This window comes from Nannospalax galili, unplaced genomic scaffold, assembly GCF_000622305.1.
Source record: "Nannospalax galili isolate Female #2095 unplaced genomic scaffold, S.galili_v1.0 scaffold761, whole genome shotgun sequence".
Classification (NCBI taxonomy): domain Eukaryota; kingdom Metazoa; phylum Chordata; class Mammalia; order Rodentia; family Spalacidae; genus Nannospalax; species Nannospalax galili.
In genome coordinates, this window is record NW_008346389.1 from 934,659 (window position 1) to 949,481 (window position 14,823).

At 39.2% G+C, this 14,823-nt stretch overlaps 1 protein-coding gene across 2 annotated transcripts in view; it reads left to right on the top strand.

Moving 5' to 3' along the window:
• The first annotated feature begins 5,765 nt into the window (after positions 1-5,765).
• The window catches only part of Smc5 (structural maintenance of chromosomes 5), an 88,135-nt gene continuing 79,077 nt past the window's right edge, over positions 5,766-14,823 (top strand). For both annotated transcript variants that reach the window (XM_008842750.3, XM_008842751.3), the window contains exons 1-2: positions 5,766-5,944; positions 9,704-9,845. In XM_008842750.3, the coding sequence (XP_008840972.1) occupies positions 5,766-5,944; positions 9,704-9,845 (321 nt within the window). The remainder of the gene's footprint in view (positions 5,945-9,703; positions 9,846-14,823) is intronic.

Here is a 14,823-nt window from a genome sequence, read left to right on the forward strand (position 1 = left end):
TAGTTCCCTTGGTGATGGTATTTTATCACAGCAACAGAAAAGTAACTAATACAACATACATATTAATATCCTTCAGTTTCTTGGTATTGTGGTTATTATTGTTTATGGCAAATTTCTTGGTACACATAAAAAAATTGTTGTATTATCTGGTATTGTTTAAAACATCTTGTGGTGCCACGTATGGTGGTGCATGCTTTTAAACCCAGCACTTGGGAGGCAGATGCAGGTGGATCTCTGTGAGTTCAAGGCCAGCCTGGCCTACATAGTGAGTTCCAGGTTAGCAGGGGCTACAAGGAGACCCTGTCTCAAAAAAGACCAAAAAAAAATCTTGTGGTATAGAATATTAGTATTTTGGAGAAAGTCCCAAGGGCTGCAAAAAGAACTTGTATCCCCTAAAGCTTGGATGGAATAGCCTATATGATATATCCAGTTGATTTATGGCACAACTCAATTCTGAAGTTTATTTTCATTCTAGATGACCTATTTTTTGACTAGAATGGAGTATTAAAGTCACCACTATTATTATATCAGGACTTGGCTTTCCTTTTATGTCTATTCATGCTTGCATTTGGTGCATACATAGTTACAATCATTACATCTTCTCAGTGAGTTGTTCCCATTATTAATATAATGGTCTTCTTTGTCTCTTCTGACAAGTTTTGGCTTAGGTCTGCCTTCTTAGATATCAGGACAGCTATTCCAGACTCCTTTCAGCTTCCAATTGCTTAGTAAATTTATTTGCATCCTTTGACTCTTTTTTTCATTTTTTAAAAAAATAATTTATTAAGAATTTCATACATGCATATAAGGTGTTTTGATCAAATCCGTGCCCACTCCCTCCCCTCCAACTCCTCCCATATCTCCCCATCACTTTTTTCTGATAACTTTATGTACTCTTTCTTCATCTTTTATTTTTTTATTGGGCCTTTGGCTACTCTAACATTCCCCCCTTTGAAGTGGTTACCCTTAAATCTTTTAAGGATTAGATCAAAGCTCCCAAATATTTTTGACATGTTTGGCCTTTGGAATGGAGTATGTTGCTAAGAGGCCCAAGGACATTTCGAGTTTTAGCCAAGAAGCTGGCTACTTTCCTTTGGGGTCTTTTTACCCTAACTGCCTCGCCAGGTCCTACCTCCTATTCTTATCACACCATCCTCTGAAGAGGTTACCCAACTTGCAGTTAGGGAATCAGGGCACAGACCACTCTGGCTTCTTCCATGCTGAACAGGGTCGCAATTGGAATACCCCTTCAGTGGATCTATCTAAAACACTCCCAAATTGTATAACTCTTATCTATAAGGGGAAAAGAAAGTCCTTGACTGGTAAATAGGAGATGTGAAGGAGAAGTAAAGGCAAGAGTAATTAGCATTACAAGTTCTAGACAGGGAACTAGAAAAAAGTCAGAACAGTGCAATTCTCAAATGTTCACATGAGAGTCCTTTGGAATTTTTTGACAAGGGCTTCCAAAAGCATCCCTCTATTGGGTTCCTCCATTTTTCTTTTGTCTTCCAAGGCTGGACTAGAGAGTAATAGATTCAGGATTTGCTTTCAGATATTTTGATAGCTGTTGGAGTGGATAGAATCAATGTCAGTTCCCTCTCAAAGGCTTCTAGATAGGGTGAGAAAACAAATTTATCCACCATTTTAGAACAATAGTGGGCTGTCTCCCTTACCTACAGGTATGCACTATAGAATTGCAGACCAAGATTTGAAGTCTTACCTCTGAGCAGCACTTTCTGATTAGGAACAAAACCATCAATGATAAATAATTGCCTAAATAACTATTTATGAGCCTGGAGAGATGGCTCAGGAGTTAAGAGCACTGACTGCCCTTGCAGAAGACCCGGGTTTGATTCCCAACACCCACATGGCAGCTACAAACTGTCCTTAACTCCAGTTCCAGGGGAATCAGAAGCTCTCTTCTGACCTCTGTGGTATTGCATGACATGGGTGCACTCACATACATGCAGGCAATACACTCATATACATAAAATAAAATATTTAAAATAAAAAAAAAAACTGTATGAACTTAAGCCTAATGTCTGGGAAGTATAATCCCTTGAACTCTTAAAGAAATATACTCATGACTTCACTCTTTTGTTATACTTTCCTTTGGGGTGTTTAAGACCATACAGTTGGCCTAAATTAATCAATTTATTTTTACACTTAAGGTCGTTTGAGGATTTGTCCCTCAGGGGTCACACGGGCTTAGGAAGAGCCCCTGGCTCCTTTATTTTATCAGTTCCATCTATGTGAAGATAAGTCAAAGGTCCTGCTTGACCATGTCTGCCTTCACTTGGAAGCATGGAAGAGATGTTTGACTCTAGGCTGCAGTGTCTTTGCCAGTAAGATGCATTTCTTGGAAATAACAGTCTTAGCTCAGATTTACTAATTCCTGTAATTTTTTGGTTGTCTTTCTGGTTAGTTGGATTATTGTTCTCCTTTCTTCTTTCCATCACAGTCACTGAGCATAGTTCTTCTCAACTGTATGTGTACCCCTAGAAAAACTTATGCTAAATCTGATGTTCATCTTCTTATCTAGGAGTCATAAGAACAGCTAAGGGTGTTGCTTCTTTCTTCTACACTGTGACAGAGGGGTAGCACCTCAATACTGGTTCCCCTTAAGAGACATCAGGAAGTGCAAGGGACACTTTTTGATTGTCAAAACAGAGGACATGCTAGTAGTATCCCAAGAATAGAAGTCAAGGACATTGCTGGACATCCTACAAGGCACAGGACAACTTTTCCCTTCCCACCACAAAGACTTTTATCTAACCAAAATGTCAACAGTAGCAATATCATAATTTCCTCTCCCACTCTGAAAAATCACCATTCTTATATTTATAATTTTGTATTTATTCAGAAATTAAAGTAGCTTCAGGCCCCACAGAACCTAGATCTGGAAGGAAAAGACACTGTAGAGAAGAGAGAGAGGTGCATGTGTCCTGTGGCCAAAGCCAATGCTAAAGAGAAGAAAAAAGAACAAAACAAAGGAACACTACTGAAAGCTCTAAGAGAAACACAGCAACTTGCAGACACAAACACATCAGACCTCTCACTAGAAACCCTAAAGGCCAAGAAATAACAAAATGATATATTTAAACTCTGAAAGTAAAAACATGTCAACCAAGATTTCTATACCCAGCACAGATATCTATTAAAGTTGATGAAGAAATCGCAACATTTCAAGACAAGCACTAATTAAGTAATTCATGACTAACAAGTCAGCACTGCAAAAGACACTTGAAGAATCCTAAACACACAGAAGGAAGAAAGACAGTCTTAATGAGAAGAGCACAAGAAAGAATAGATTTCATGAAAGGAATGGATAAACATAGAAAAACTAGGAAGAATCCATCATACCCCACACAGAAAAAATTAATATATTAAGTTGGCTTGAACAATGGCATAATGTAATTTGTGTATTATTACCTTCTTTGGGGACAAACAAAAGGAGCATATACATATACCAAAAGTACACTAAAATCTGAATGATTCATTTCAATAAGGAATATGAGTTTTTCCCTTTATGTTTTCCCAAAATTTTTGTGCTTAACAAGTGCTGCTCTTACGACTGGAAGCAAAATCAGTAACATTTTTCTTTTAAAAAAAAAAAAGGCCTTTAAAAATATTGTTAGCTGTGTGAGAGTAAGTGGGGGTGTCTGTTGTATATGAGTTCAGGGGCACAAGTGCAGGTCAGAGGACAGCTTCTAGGAGTTGGTTCTCTCTGTCCACTGTCCACTGTGGTTTCCAGGGATTGAACTCGGGTGGTCTGGCTTTCAAAGTAAGTGCTTACTCATCCAACATTTTCCTTTTTAAAGGATGGTCAGTCATGACGGACTAGCTGGTTAGAACTCATGGAGTGGCTGACTTGTGGAATCATCCAAGCTCGAGGTCTCATTCTTAACTTTCAGGTTTAGAAACACAGTTGCCTAGTGCTCTAAAAACTGATTGTGGTATGTGGTGCAGCCACTTCTCTGCTCTTAATTCCCATTCTGGCTGCCTATATTCTATACCTGTCTGTAAAACACATTCCTTAATATCTCATCACTTCTCCAAAGATTTGACTCTTCTAAGTTCCAAGGCTTTGCTTTTGTTTCCTTCCCTTCCTTCCCTTTACCTTCCTTCCTTCCTTTTTTTTTCATTTTTTTATTTTTTTGAGACAGGATCTCCTCAGCCTAGAACTTGTCTTCCTGACCAAGTAACCCAGAGCATTGAGAGTTGCAGGCATATGACCTTGCCTGGCAGCTTTTAAAGCTTTTTCAAGTCACTTATAACAAAGCTATTCCAACGAAGCATGGAAGAACAAACAGTACACTGTCCTACGCACTGGGTGCTTTCATTTCTTCCTGTCACTTGAACATTTTACAAATTATTCTTTAATTTGCTTTTTAAAAAATCTCTAGTAACCATGTCCTAGTTTGAGTCTTCATTGCTGACAAAATACTCTGACCAATACCAACTTGAGGAGGAAAGGATTTATTTGGCTTACATCTCCCAGGTCACAGTTCATTAAGAAACCCAAGGTAGAAACTCAGGCAGGAACCTGGAGGCAGGAGCTGAAGCACAGGCCATGGAGGAACACTGCTTACTGGCTTGCTTCTCTGGCCCCTGCTCAGCCTGCTTTCTTTTACAATACAGGTCCACCTGCCCAGGGGTGCCACCACCCATAGTGGACTCCCACATCACTCAACAATCAAGAAGATGCCCCACAGACATGGCCAAAGGCCAGTCCTATGGAGGCAATTCCCCAGTTGAGGCTCCCTCAACCCAGGTGTGTCAAGTTGACAATAAAGCATCCAGCACAAACGATCCTATTGCAACAGCTTTCTAAATGGCATTCCCACTTTCACATTTACACCCTTCAGTCAGTTCTCCACACAGCAAGCAGAATGACTTAAAAGCTTTAAGCAGCTCACATCCCTCTCCTATTTAAACACATTAGGGAGTTCCCATTGCCTGCAGCTCCCCCCCACCACCACCCCAATTCTCTTGCTGGTCAAATTCATCATTGGTTGAGTGAACTGTAGGTCCTGATACATCCTTCTTGAGAGGACTAACTAGATTAATGTGAACACACCGAAGTAGAGACACTCTTAAGCCAGTGTATTCCAGCTTTAGGCTTTTTGGAAACCTCCAGGAAGTTTGAGGGGCGGAATTAAGGAACACTGCAAGATGAAGTCATTTGGTGGCCAACACTGTAATCCAGAACTGGGGAAGCAGAGGCAGTACAAGACCAACCTGGGCTGCATAGCGAGCTGTAGGCCATCCTGGGCTATACAGGGCGACTACCTCAAAGATAAAAGCAATAGGTCTATCTGTAGCTCAGCGGTGAAGAGCACTGGATGCTCTTACAGAGGACCCTGACTCGGGTCCCAGCACCCACATCGCAACTAACAACCGCTTTCAAGAAAGCAGCACCCAGGTGCCACCCGCACACGAGACAGGCGTGGGAAGCGCCGAAGCGGGTTTCAAAATGCTGAACGCATTCACATATTTCTCTAAAGTTAAGATTTCCCCAAAAACAAAATGCCGAAATGTTCTGAGAAAACGTTCTCAACCGTGCCAGCAACCTTGCGCCAAGGTCCTGGCGCGCCTAGCTAGACGACGAGGGGGGCTGGGCCTAGTCGCCGTAGTTAGTGCGCAGGCGCCATGTGGCTCCAGGGAGGGGTCAGATGTGGGCCAGTTAGCGCGGGAGCGGGCGCGGAGGCTGCTGGGCTGCGGCTGGATGGGAACGGAAGCCGCGGGCCCCGGAGGAAGCCAGGATGGCGTCTCCAAGCAGGAAGACGTCGAGCCCGAGTCCCCAGGCTTCCAAGCGGACTCTCCCGAGAGACGCTTCCTCCGAGGTCCCGAGGAAGAGAAAGAACTCCAACCTGTTGCCTTCGCAGCCCACCGGTCCTTTTGTGGAGGGGTCCATTGTTCGTATCACGATGCAGAACTTCCTGTGAGTACCGGGAGGCCGCGCTGGGCGGGAGCGGGCGGCCCAGAGACGGAGGTGGGCCGGGCGTGGGGGTGTGCCTGGCGGTGCTGAATTCGTGCCAGGCGCTCGGTGAGGACCCTGTCTAGGCCGCGGAGACTGGTGTGTGGCCTGTGGATGTGTCGTCCGTTGCTTTATTCAGCTCTCCAGTGGTATTTGAAGACGTCTGATGGCGGTCAGTGGGCCGACCGAGGGACTAGGTCAATGCCCACCGTCCGTAGGGGACGTGTTCTACACCCCACGAAAGCATCGGCCTTGGGAACTCAGGAGGCAACAGTTAGATCGGAGTGGCGGTGATACAGTGGCAGATTTTTGAAAGTGTAGGTATTTTCCGAATGGGCAGATACGATGATAATGGTTGTCGATTGGAGAATAGAATGTTCCAAAAAAACACCGAATTCTCAGTTGTACGTGGCCTGCATACCTGGCCACTTCAAATCCCGCCGCCTTCCCTGCTTCACACGGCAGCTAGTTACTGTAGAATCTAAATATGTTATTAATATCATTATCTGTTTAGCGTCTTATAGTTCACATTTTCAAGGCCTTTTTGTGAAATGTAAATTTGAGCAAGTTACAGAACTGTAGCAACAGTGCTACTTTTTCCTCAAGCACTTTCATACACCAAGTTCAACTAAATTCTGTCTCTTCATTTCAGTCTTACCACCATTGATGATACATGCTCAGAGAGGTTACTTTTGTCCAGGTTTATATAGATTCAAATAGCTGAGTTGCTATTGAATCTAGATTAGGAAAGGTAAATGTAGTTGAATGAGGTTTCTGCTACAATAACTTACCTGTCACTGGTTTCATAGGAGGTGGAAAGGTTGAAATAGCTAATTTCATCCACACCTATGAGTAAGAGCTTTGTATAGAAAATATCAGAGTCTGAAAAGAAAGGAAAATCATTGCACAAAGGAACTACCAGAATGCAAATTTGTAGTATTTAGCAAGTGACCAGTTACGTGGTTGGAGGGCAGTAATCACTGTTTCTGTGTTTACTAAGAACTTCCAGCTTCATCCTTTTGGCAGGTAGGAACCTGATGGCAGTGTGGAAGATGACGGAAATACAGGATAAACACAATAGGAGCAGAAAGGAGAGATATGACAGACTCTGGCTGCAGGTTGTGATGGATGAGAAAGGGGAGTGCAGTATTTTCTTCACAAGTCTCTGCTTGGCTAAATGGTCACACCATACTCAGAAGAGGGAGTAGTTGGGGAGAATGAGTAATAAATACAATTGAGAGCTTATGTCTTGAACTTTCCTGTGCAATATGTAAGAGGTATGTTCCACGAGTAGAGTTTATAAAGGCTCAGGAAAATGAATAAATCAGAAATTTGGATTCATGAATATAGTTGTTGATGATGCAGAAATGGTCGTAATTGCCCAAAAGGAATATAAATCAGAGGACTAGAAAGCCTGCATGTAAAGGTGAGAGAGAAGAGATGCTCATAGAGATTCAGCTGTTTAGGAAGGTAAGATGAGAACCATGGGAGACCATTATCAGAGAAGCTAAGTAAAAAGGGTATTTCAGAAATACCGTCAGAACTCAGATCTTGAAAGTACCGTACTACAAATATAGGAAATTGGGAAATTTTTGACCCTTTGACAAAACAGTGCAAAAGAAACCTTTGTAGACCAAGGAAGAATGAAGAAGAAAGTGTGCGTATGAATAGCTGAAAGAAAAGGTGGCTGTGACATACAGAGCATGCTCCAATTCTGTCATTATTTTACTGAGAGGCTATGACATACAGAGCCAGGTTCTATTCTGCCATTATTTTAATAATGAAAGGATTTTAGATTTTAGGAGAAGTAGAGAGGAAGGACGTAGTAAGCAAGTAGGAAACATAGGCTCAGAGAATTCACATGGCCTAGAAAGTAGAGGGGGTGCTATGAGTAAGCCAAGTTAAATGGAGTTGCAGTGAAAGGAGCGATTTCTAGGCTAAAGGAAGAAAGTTAAGAAATGGAAAGAAACAAATTTTAGGTGAAATTTAGAAGTCTAAGCAGAGAATAGAAAAGATAGGAAGTGGAAAAGGATGAAGCTAGGGATGAGTTACAAAAGGTTCTTTTTTTTCTTTTACCTTTTCTTAACAAGTGATATCACATTTGTGTGTGTACCAATATACTTGTCACTTGCATTTATTTTTATTACCACCTGGCCTTTCAAAATGTTTATGTATTAGAGTCGGTGTGCTTGGTTAAATTATTTATGCATTTGGCAGGCTAGAAGCACTCCAAGCACTTATTCTTGGGGGATTAGTTAGCCGCTGTACCCGAGCACTAAAAAGTTAGAGAAGGAATGTTATTTATGAATTCTAATTTAGGATATCAAAAGACAAGTTCTAGTGCTTCCTATCTTGCCAGAGCTGTCCTCAGCAAATAATGAGAATTCGATGCCAATTGTGCAGGTAGTTAGAACACTAAGCATGGTATGAGTAAATGCTCTAAATATGTTTGATCATGATGCATTCTTGCCTTCACAGAGGAACAAAGATTATTTTAACATGACTGAACAATAGGTTCTCTAATCTTGCAGCATACTAAAGGAAATGAATGTTTTTAAAAGATAAAATGAAGCCGTTGGGTTGACACATACATTGGGCCAATATACAGTTTCATAATTTGAATGAGAATAATTGGATTGGATTGATTTAATATTAAAATATGAGAAGTAACTACTAAGCATTTTAATTCAAGAGAAATGTAACATAATACCCGATTAGGGAGGGAAAAGTCATGGCTTTTTGTATAAATTTCTAAAATTATTTTACTTGTGCAGTAGCTTTGATATAGTCTCCCATGAAATTTAAATTTTGAAAAGAGGATAGATTGTGTCAAACTTCTCATTTTTTTTCTACAAGCTTGCTTTCTTTCTTTCTTTCTTTCTTTCTTTCTTTCTTTCTTTCTTTCTTTCTTTCTTTCTTTCTTTAAGACAGGGTATAGTTCTAGAGTTGAGTGCTGTGAGTAAGCCAAGTTAAATGGAGTTGCAGGGAAAGAAGAAATTTCTAGGTTAAAGGAAGAAAGTTAATCAAGAAATGTAAAGAAACAATAGCTGGTCTGGAACTCACAATGAAGACCAGGCTATCTTTGAACTTGAACTTGAGATCGTCCTTTCCATGCTTGGATTACAAATGTATCTCATCATGAACAGCCCTGGTGTTCTTATTTTTACATATACTTTTTATCACTTTTTCGTTTCCTTCATTGATAGATTATCCCTCTATAAGTTGTTTATTAAAAACCTATATGGTAGGGCTAGAGAAATGGCTCAATAGTTAAGAGCATTTGCTACTGTTGCAGAGGACCTGGGTTCAGTTCCCAACACCCACATGGTGGTTCACAACTCTCTGTTCACAACAAACTCTGCTTCCAGAGGATCTAGTACCCTCTTCTAGACTCTGCAGGTACTATATCCATGTGGTCCACATCCACACATGTAGGCAAAATACTCATACACATAAAATCAAAATAAATCTTTAAAAAGTAACAACTATGGGACTAGGAATGCAGTTCAGTGGTAAAGCACTTGCCTAGCATACAGGAGGCCCTGGGTTGAATCTTGAGTTCCTCACCCCACAGAATCTATAATGTTAGATTCATAAGGTTAACTGGCTTTTAAATGAATTTGAGGAGGGTGATGGATAGTGATCTTGTAAAGCAGCAAAAAGTACTATTTAAAGAAAGGATTTTTCTCTTATCTCTGTTTAATTCACCTTTTTATAATTCAGAACATATGATTTCTGTGAAGTATCTCCTGGACCCCATCTGAATATGATTATTGGCGCCAATGGAACAGGGAAGTCAAGCATAGTGTGTGCCATTTGCCTTGGACTAGCAGGCAAACCTGCTTTCATGGGACGGGCAGATAAGGTAAATTAATATAATTTTTTTTCATATTTTATTATTTTTATTTTATGTGAATGAGTGTATTGCCTGCATGCAAGTGCACCTGTGTTGTGCAAAGCCCATGGAGGTCAGAGGTGGTATCAGAATCCTTGGAACTGGAGTCATGAACAGTTGTTAACCACCATGTGGGTGCTTGGATTCAAACCCGGGTCCTCTGCAAGAGCAGTCAGTGCTCTTAACCATTGAGCCATCTCTACAGCTCCTGTAGTATTTGATTATAAGAAGTAAATTTGGCAGGTAATGAAGCTAGAAGACTTTCATTGTTCTAGAAATATTTTGTACCAGTAGCTAGAGATTCTCCAAGTGCTTAATATCTGACATAGTAAATAGAAATTATAATTTTGGCTTAAAGTGATCTGAGTTAATACTGTTTCAGAAACTGGGCAGAAACAAATATAAATCTTTTAAAAGAAAATACTTTTAATCCAATTCTGAAAAGAATTTTAATATTAATTTTGAAGAAATTCATGAATTAATATCTAAAAAAAATCACAAAACCTGGGAGAGTGCCTAGAGAGAGAGCTCAGTAGTTAAAGAGCACCTATTGTTTTCAGAGGACTTGAGTTCAAGTCCCAGCACCTATTTCATATTGCAAATGGCTGTAACTCCAGTTTCAGAGGATCCAGCACCCTCATCTGGCCTCTATGGGCACCCACACACATGTGTACAGACACATACACACAGAAATAAATAATTATTTTTAGACAGGGTCTTCCTGTAGCCCCAACAGGTCTTGAACTCGCTATGTGAGCCAGGCTGGCTTCAGTCCCGCAGATATATCTGCTTCTGCCTCTCAAGTGTTGGAATTAAAGGCATGCACCATCATGCCCAGCTAAAAATAAATCTTAAAAAAAAAACCCGGAAAATCAGTCACTTAAAATAGGAGCTCAGGGGGCTGGAGAGATAGCTCAGCATTTAAGAGCACTTGCTGCTCTTATAGAGAACTCAGGTTTGACTCCTAGCACCTATGTGGTGGCTAACAACTATCTCTAACTCCATTTCCAGGGAATTTGACACTCTCTGGCCTGTGGTGCACCTACATACATATGCAGGCAAAATACTCATACATATAAAATAAACAAATCAAAAGAATTTAAATATGAGCATACAAAAACAGCAGATTTACAATCAGATCTGTAAAGCTTGAAGATACAGAATATAAATTAAATATTTAATTCATTTCATTTTTAATTTAAGAAATGAAGGAAAATTGTAAATAATAACATAAAATGAGAAGGCAGCCAGGTAAATGTGGAAAAGAATTAGAATTTAAAGAAATGAAAAATGTGCTATTTGAGGAGAGAAATTTGATGGACAGTTGAAGACCTCCAAGCTTGTACATTTGAAAAGAAAATTTGTGTACTAAAATACTGGAGAGAAGTTTCTTAAAATGCAATATAGAAATAGAAAAAGAAGTATGAAGTCAATGTTTAGCATAGATAAGGGAAGATAATTCATTATACATCTAATTATGGGGGTATTTTACAAATTTTTATTTATTAGTTTGCGTGTGTAATGGCAGGGATGTTCGTGCCATGGTGTACATGTGGAGGTCTTTTTTTAACAAAAAGTCAGTTCTCTCCTTCCGCTTTTACCTAGGTTCTGGAGGTCAGACTCAGGTTGTCAGGCTTTACAAGTGCTTTGACCCACTGAGTTATCTTGACAGCTCCTAATTACATCTTTCTTTAAAAAATTATATCATATTTTTTATGTGTATATGTCTGTGTGTGTGTGTATGCTTGTGAATGCAGGTACCCATGAGGGTCACAAAAGAGCATTGGATCCCCTGGAGCTGTTGGTTATGAGCTGCCCTGTATAGAGGCTATTTTAAAATATTTATTATTTTAATTTTATGTGTATGCGTGTATTGCCTGTGTGTACATAAGTGCACCCATTTCTAACACCCACATGAAGGCTGGGAACCATCTATAACTCCAGTTCCAGGCAATCTGAAGCCCTCTTTTGACCTCTGTGGGCATTGCATGCATGTGATGTGCCTACATATATGCAGGCAAAACACTCATACACATAAAAGACAAGTAAATAAAAATAAACTGGTTTTAACTGGCATAGGGGTGCACACCAATAATCCCAGCATTTGGGAGGCAGGAGAACCACAAAGTCCAGTGTAGCCTAGACTGTTGAAAATTCAAGACCAGCTTGAGCTATAATCAAGGCCTTGTCTCAAAACATTAAGGACCAAGGGACGTAGCTGAATTTCAGTGTACTTTCCTAGTATGTTCAAAACCCAAGGTTTGGGCCCCAGTGCTTAAAACAAAACCTGTACAGGTTTCAAATTTAGATCTTGATCAGACTTTTGGAAAATGATGTGGCATTGTTTAGTAAATTTATATACATGTACCCAGTTACTCAGAAATTCTATGACTGGCTGCTCTAGTTAGCTCTCATACTTACATACTTAAAGTAGGTGAATTACAAAAATATTTGTGGCAGTGTTTGTAATGCTAATATAGTCAAATATGTAGGATATTAAATAATGGTGAAATAAGCCATGGTTCATTTGTTAAATCTCAGAAATACAATGTTAAGTGAAAATGCAATCTTGGAAAAATGCATGCCATGACTGACAAAATAGTAAAAATAAGATAACATTTAATGTTTAGGTATATAGATACATGTATTAAAACTGAAGAAAACTAAAAGAGATCAATAAATCAGCTTAGAGATTGCATTTGTTGATGTGAGAGAAGGATGCAGTTGGGCTAAGTTATGCAAAGACATTAATACTTTGATAATATTCACTTTCTTAAAATGGTTATAGATGCATGGTTTTTATTTAAACAGTATATGAAGTTTGTGTTTGCTGTTGGGTATATATTTCATATAAAAACATTTTATGAGGAAAGTCTTGATGTTTGGGTTATTACCACTAGAAGAATATTTTGTTGGCTGGTGAAATGGCTCAGGGGGTGAAGGCTCCCACTGACAACCTGGGTTTGATCTCTGGAACCCACGTGGTAGGGGGAGAAAACTTATGCCAGTTGTCCTCTGACCAGTTTGCCCTCTGACCTCCTCTTGTACACCATGCGGTATTTAATTAAAAATAAAATTAGTAATTAAAAAATGTAGTGTAATTAAAAAATGTTTGTTAAGCCGGGCATGGTGGCACATGCTTGTAGTCCCAGCACTTGGGAGGCAGAGGCAGGCGGATCTCTTTGAGTTCAAGGCCAGCTGGGGCTACAGGGAGACCTGTTTCAAAAAAAAAAAAAATTGTTTAAGACTTAAAATGAAGTTGTAAGAACATTGCAGTATTACCCAAGTGATAGTACCAAATTTTTAACTGGACTTATATTTTAGTGTATCACAAAATTAAATTATAAATTATATTATACATAAAATGTTATAATAATTATATAAAATATTTTCTAAAGGAAATGTTGTAGTAGAGGCATTTATTAGTAATTAGCCTTGTGACTTTGGACAAAAACAAGTTCATATTTTTATGACTGTTGATACATATTTCTTTGTCAGATCATGAATTTGATTCCTCTGCATTGGTCTGTTGGGTTGCATTTCAAATTCTATACAGTTATGAGTTGTGCTGCAGCAGTTTTCAGCAGCCTTCTAGTGCTTTTTTTGTTATAAAGAAACTATGTGTCTCTTCTTACCCTGGAGTGTAGGATTTTTAAGGGAGACCATGGAGTGCAGTGGTTCCTAAACATGGATTGTAGCCTTTCTGTATCCACAGATTTGATATTTTAAGTGACACCCAGGCTCTTAACAAGAATACGTTAATATATTTTTGTTTAAGTGCTAGTACAGAATTTTAACAAGCATATTCTAAGCCATCTGTGTAGCTATTTCATAATAAAAACTGGTTTATGTTTTTCTTCCTTCTTACCGGACCCAAATATTTTAACTGCTGACAGCTAATGCAACATTTGGGACCTTCAGAGATGTCATTGTTTTATCTATGAGATAAATAAGTTAAATCATCTTGCCAAGGCCAAATAGCTTGTGTATAACAGAGTTATGATTTGAATCTGTAGAAGAGAAAGTAAAAGACAGAACTCTCAGGTTATAAGAACAGGTGTTTTCCATCTTTCTGAGCCTTAGTTTCCTCATTTATAAAATGAATATAGTATATAGATCAGAGTTACCAATTAATATTGAATTTGGAAAACTTGTAAATTGCTTATCATAGCAGCATATAATAAGTGTTAGTTGTGGTTTGAATCGTTATCACTGTCATTACCAATATTAAAAAGATTGTTATTTGCAAGGCTTTGGGTTTTTTGTTTGTTTGTTTTTTGAGACAGGGTCTCATGTAGCCCTGATTGGTCTAGTACTTATTATGTAGCTGAGAATGACCTTGAACTTCTGATCCTTTTGACTCCACCTCCCAAGTGCTGGCTGGGATTATAGGTATGCATCACCTCAACATTTCTATCACTTAGAGTATTTATTACCTATATAGCTGAAACTGAAGATCTAATTTGATGTTTTTAAGGCCCACAGTCTATTTGCATGCCTAATGTAAATTGTAATTACATTACTCTTCTTTTTTAATGGTACCTGATGCCTTAAACATATTTATTTTCATTTTATGTGTATGAGTGTATTGCCTGCATGTATGTCAGTGCCATGTAGGTGCTGGGAATCAAACCTGGGGTCCTCTGCAAGAGCAGTCAGTGCTCTTAACCACTGAGTTGTCTCTCCAGCCCCCCTGATGCCTTTTCTGTCTTAAAACAGAATAGGTACTATTAAAGTGGTTGTTAATATTTCATCTATGTACCTCTGTATAAGTTACCTGTGGTTATAGATTTGGTATAGTGCTTTGTGGTTGCACTATAGTACATAGGCCCCAGAGCCAGATTACCCAGGCTCACATTCCTTTTCTAGCACTTACTGCTTTGTCTCCAGCTTTGTAAGTCTTAACTACCTGGCATCAAAGTGACCCATAATTTTAACTACTGTTATT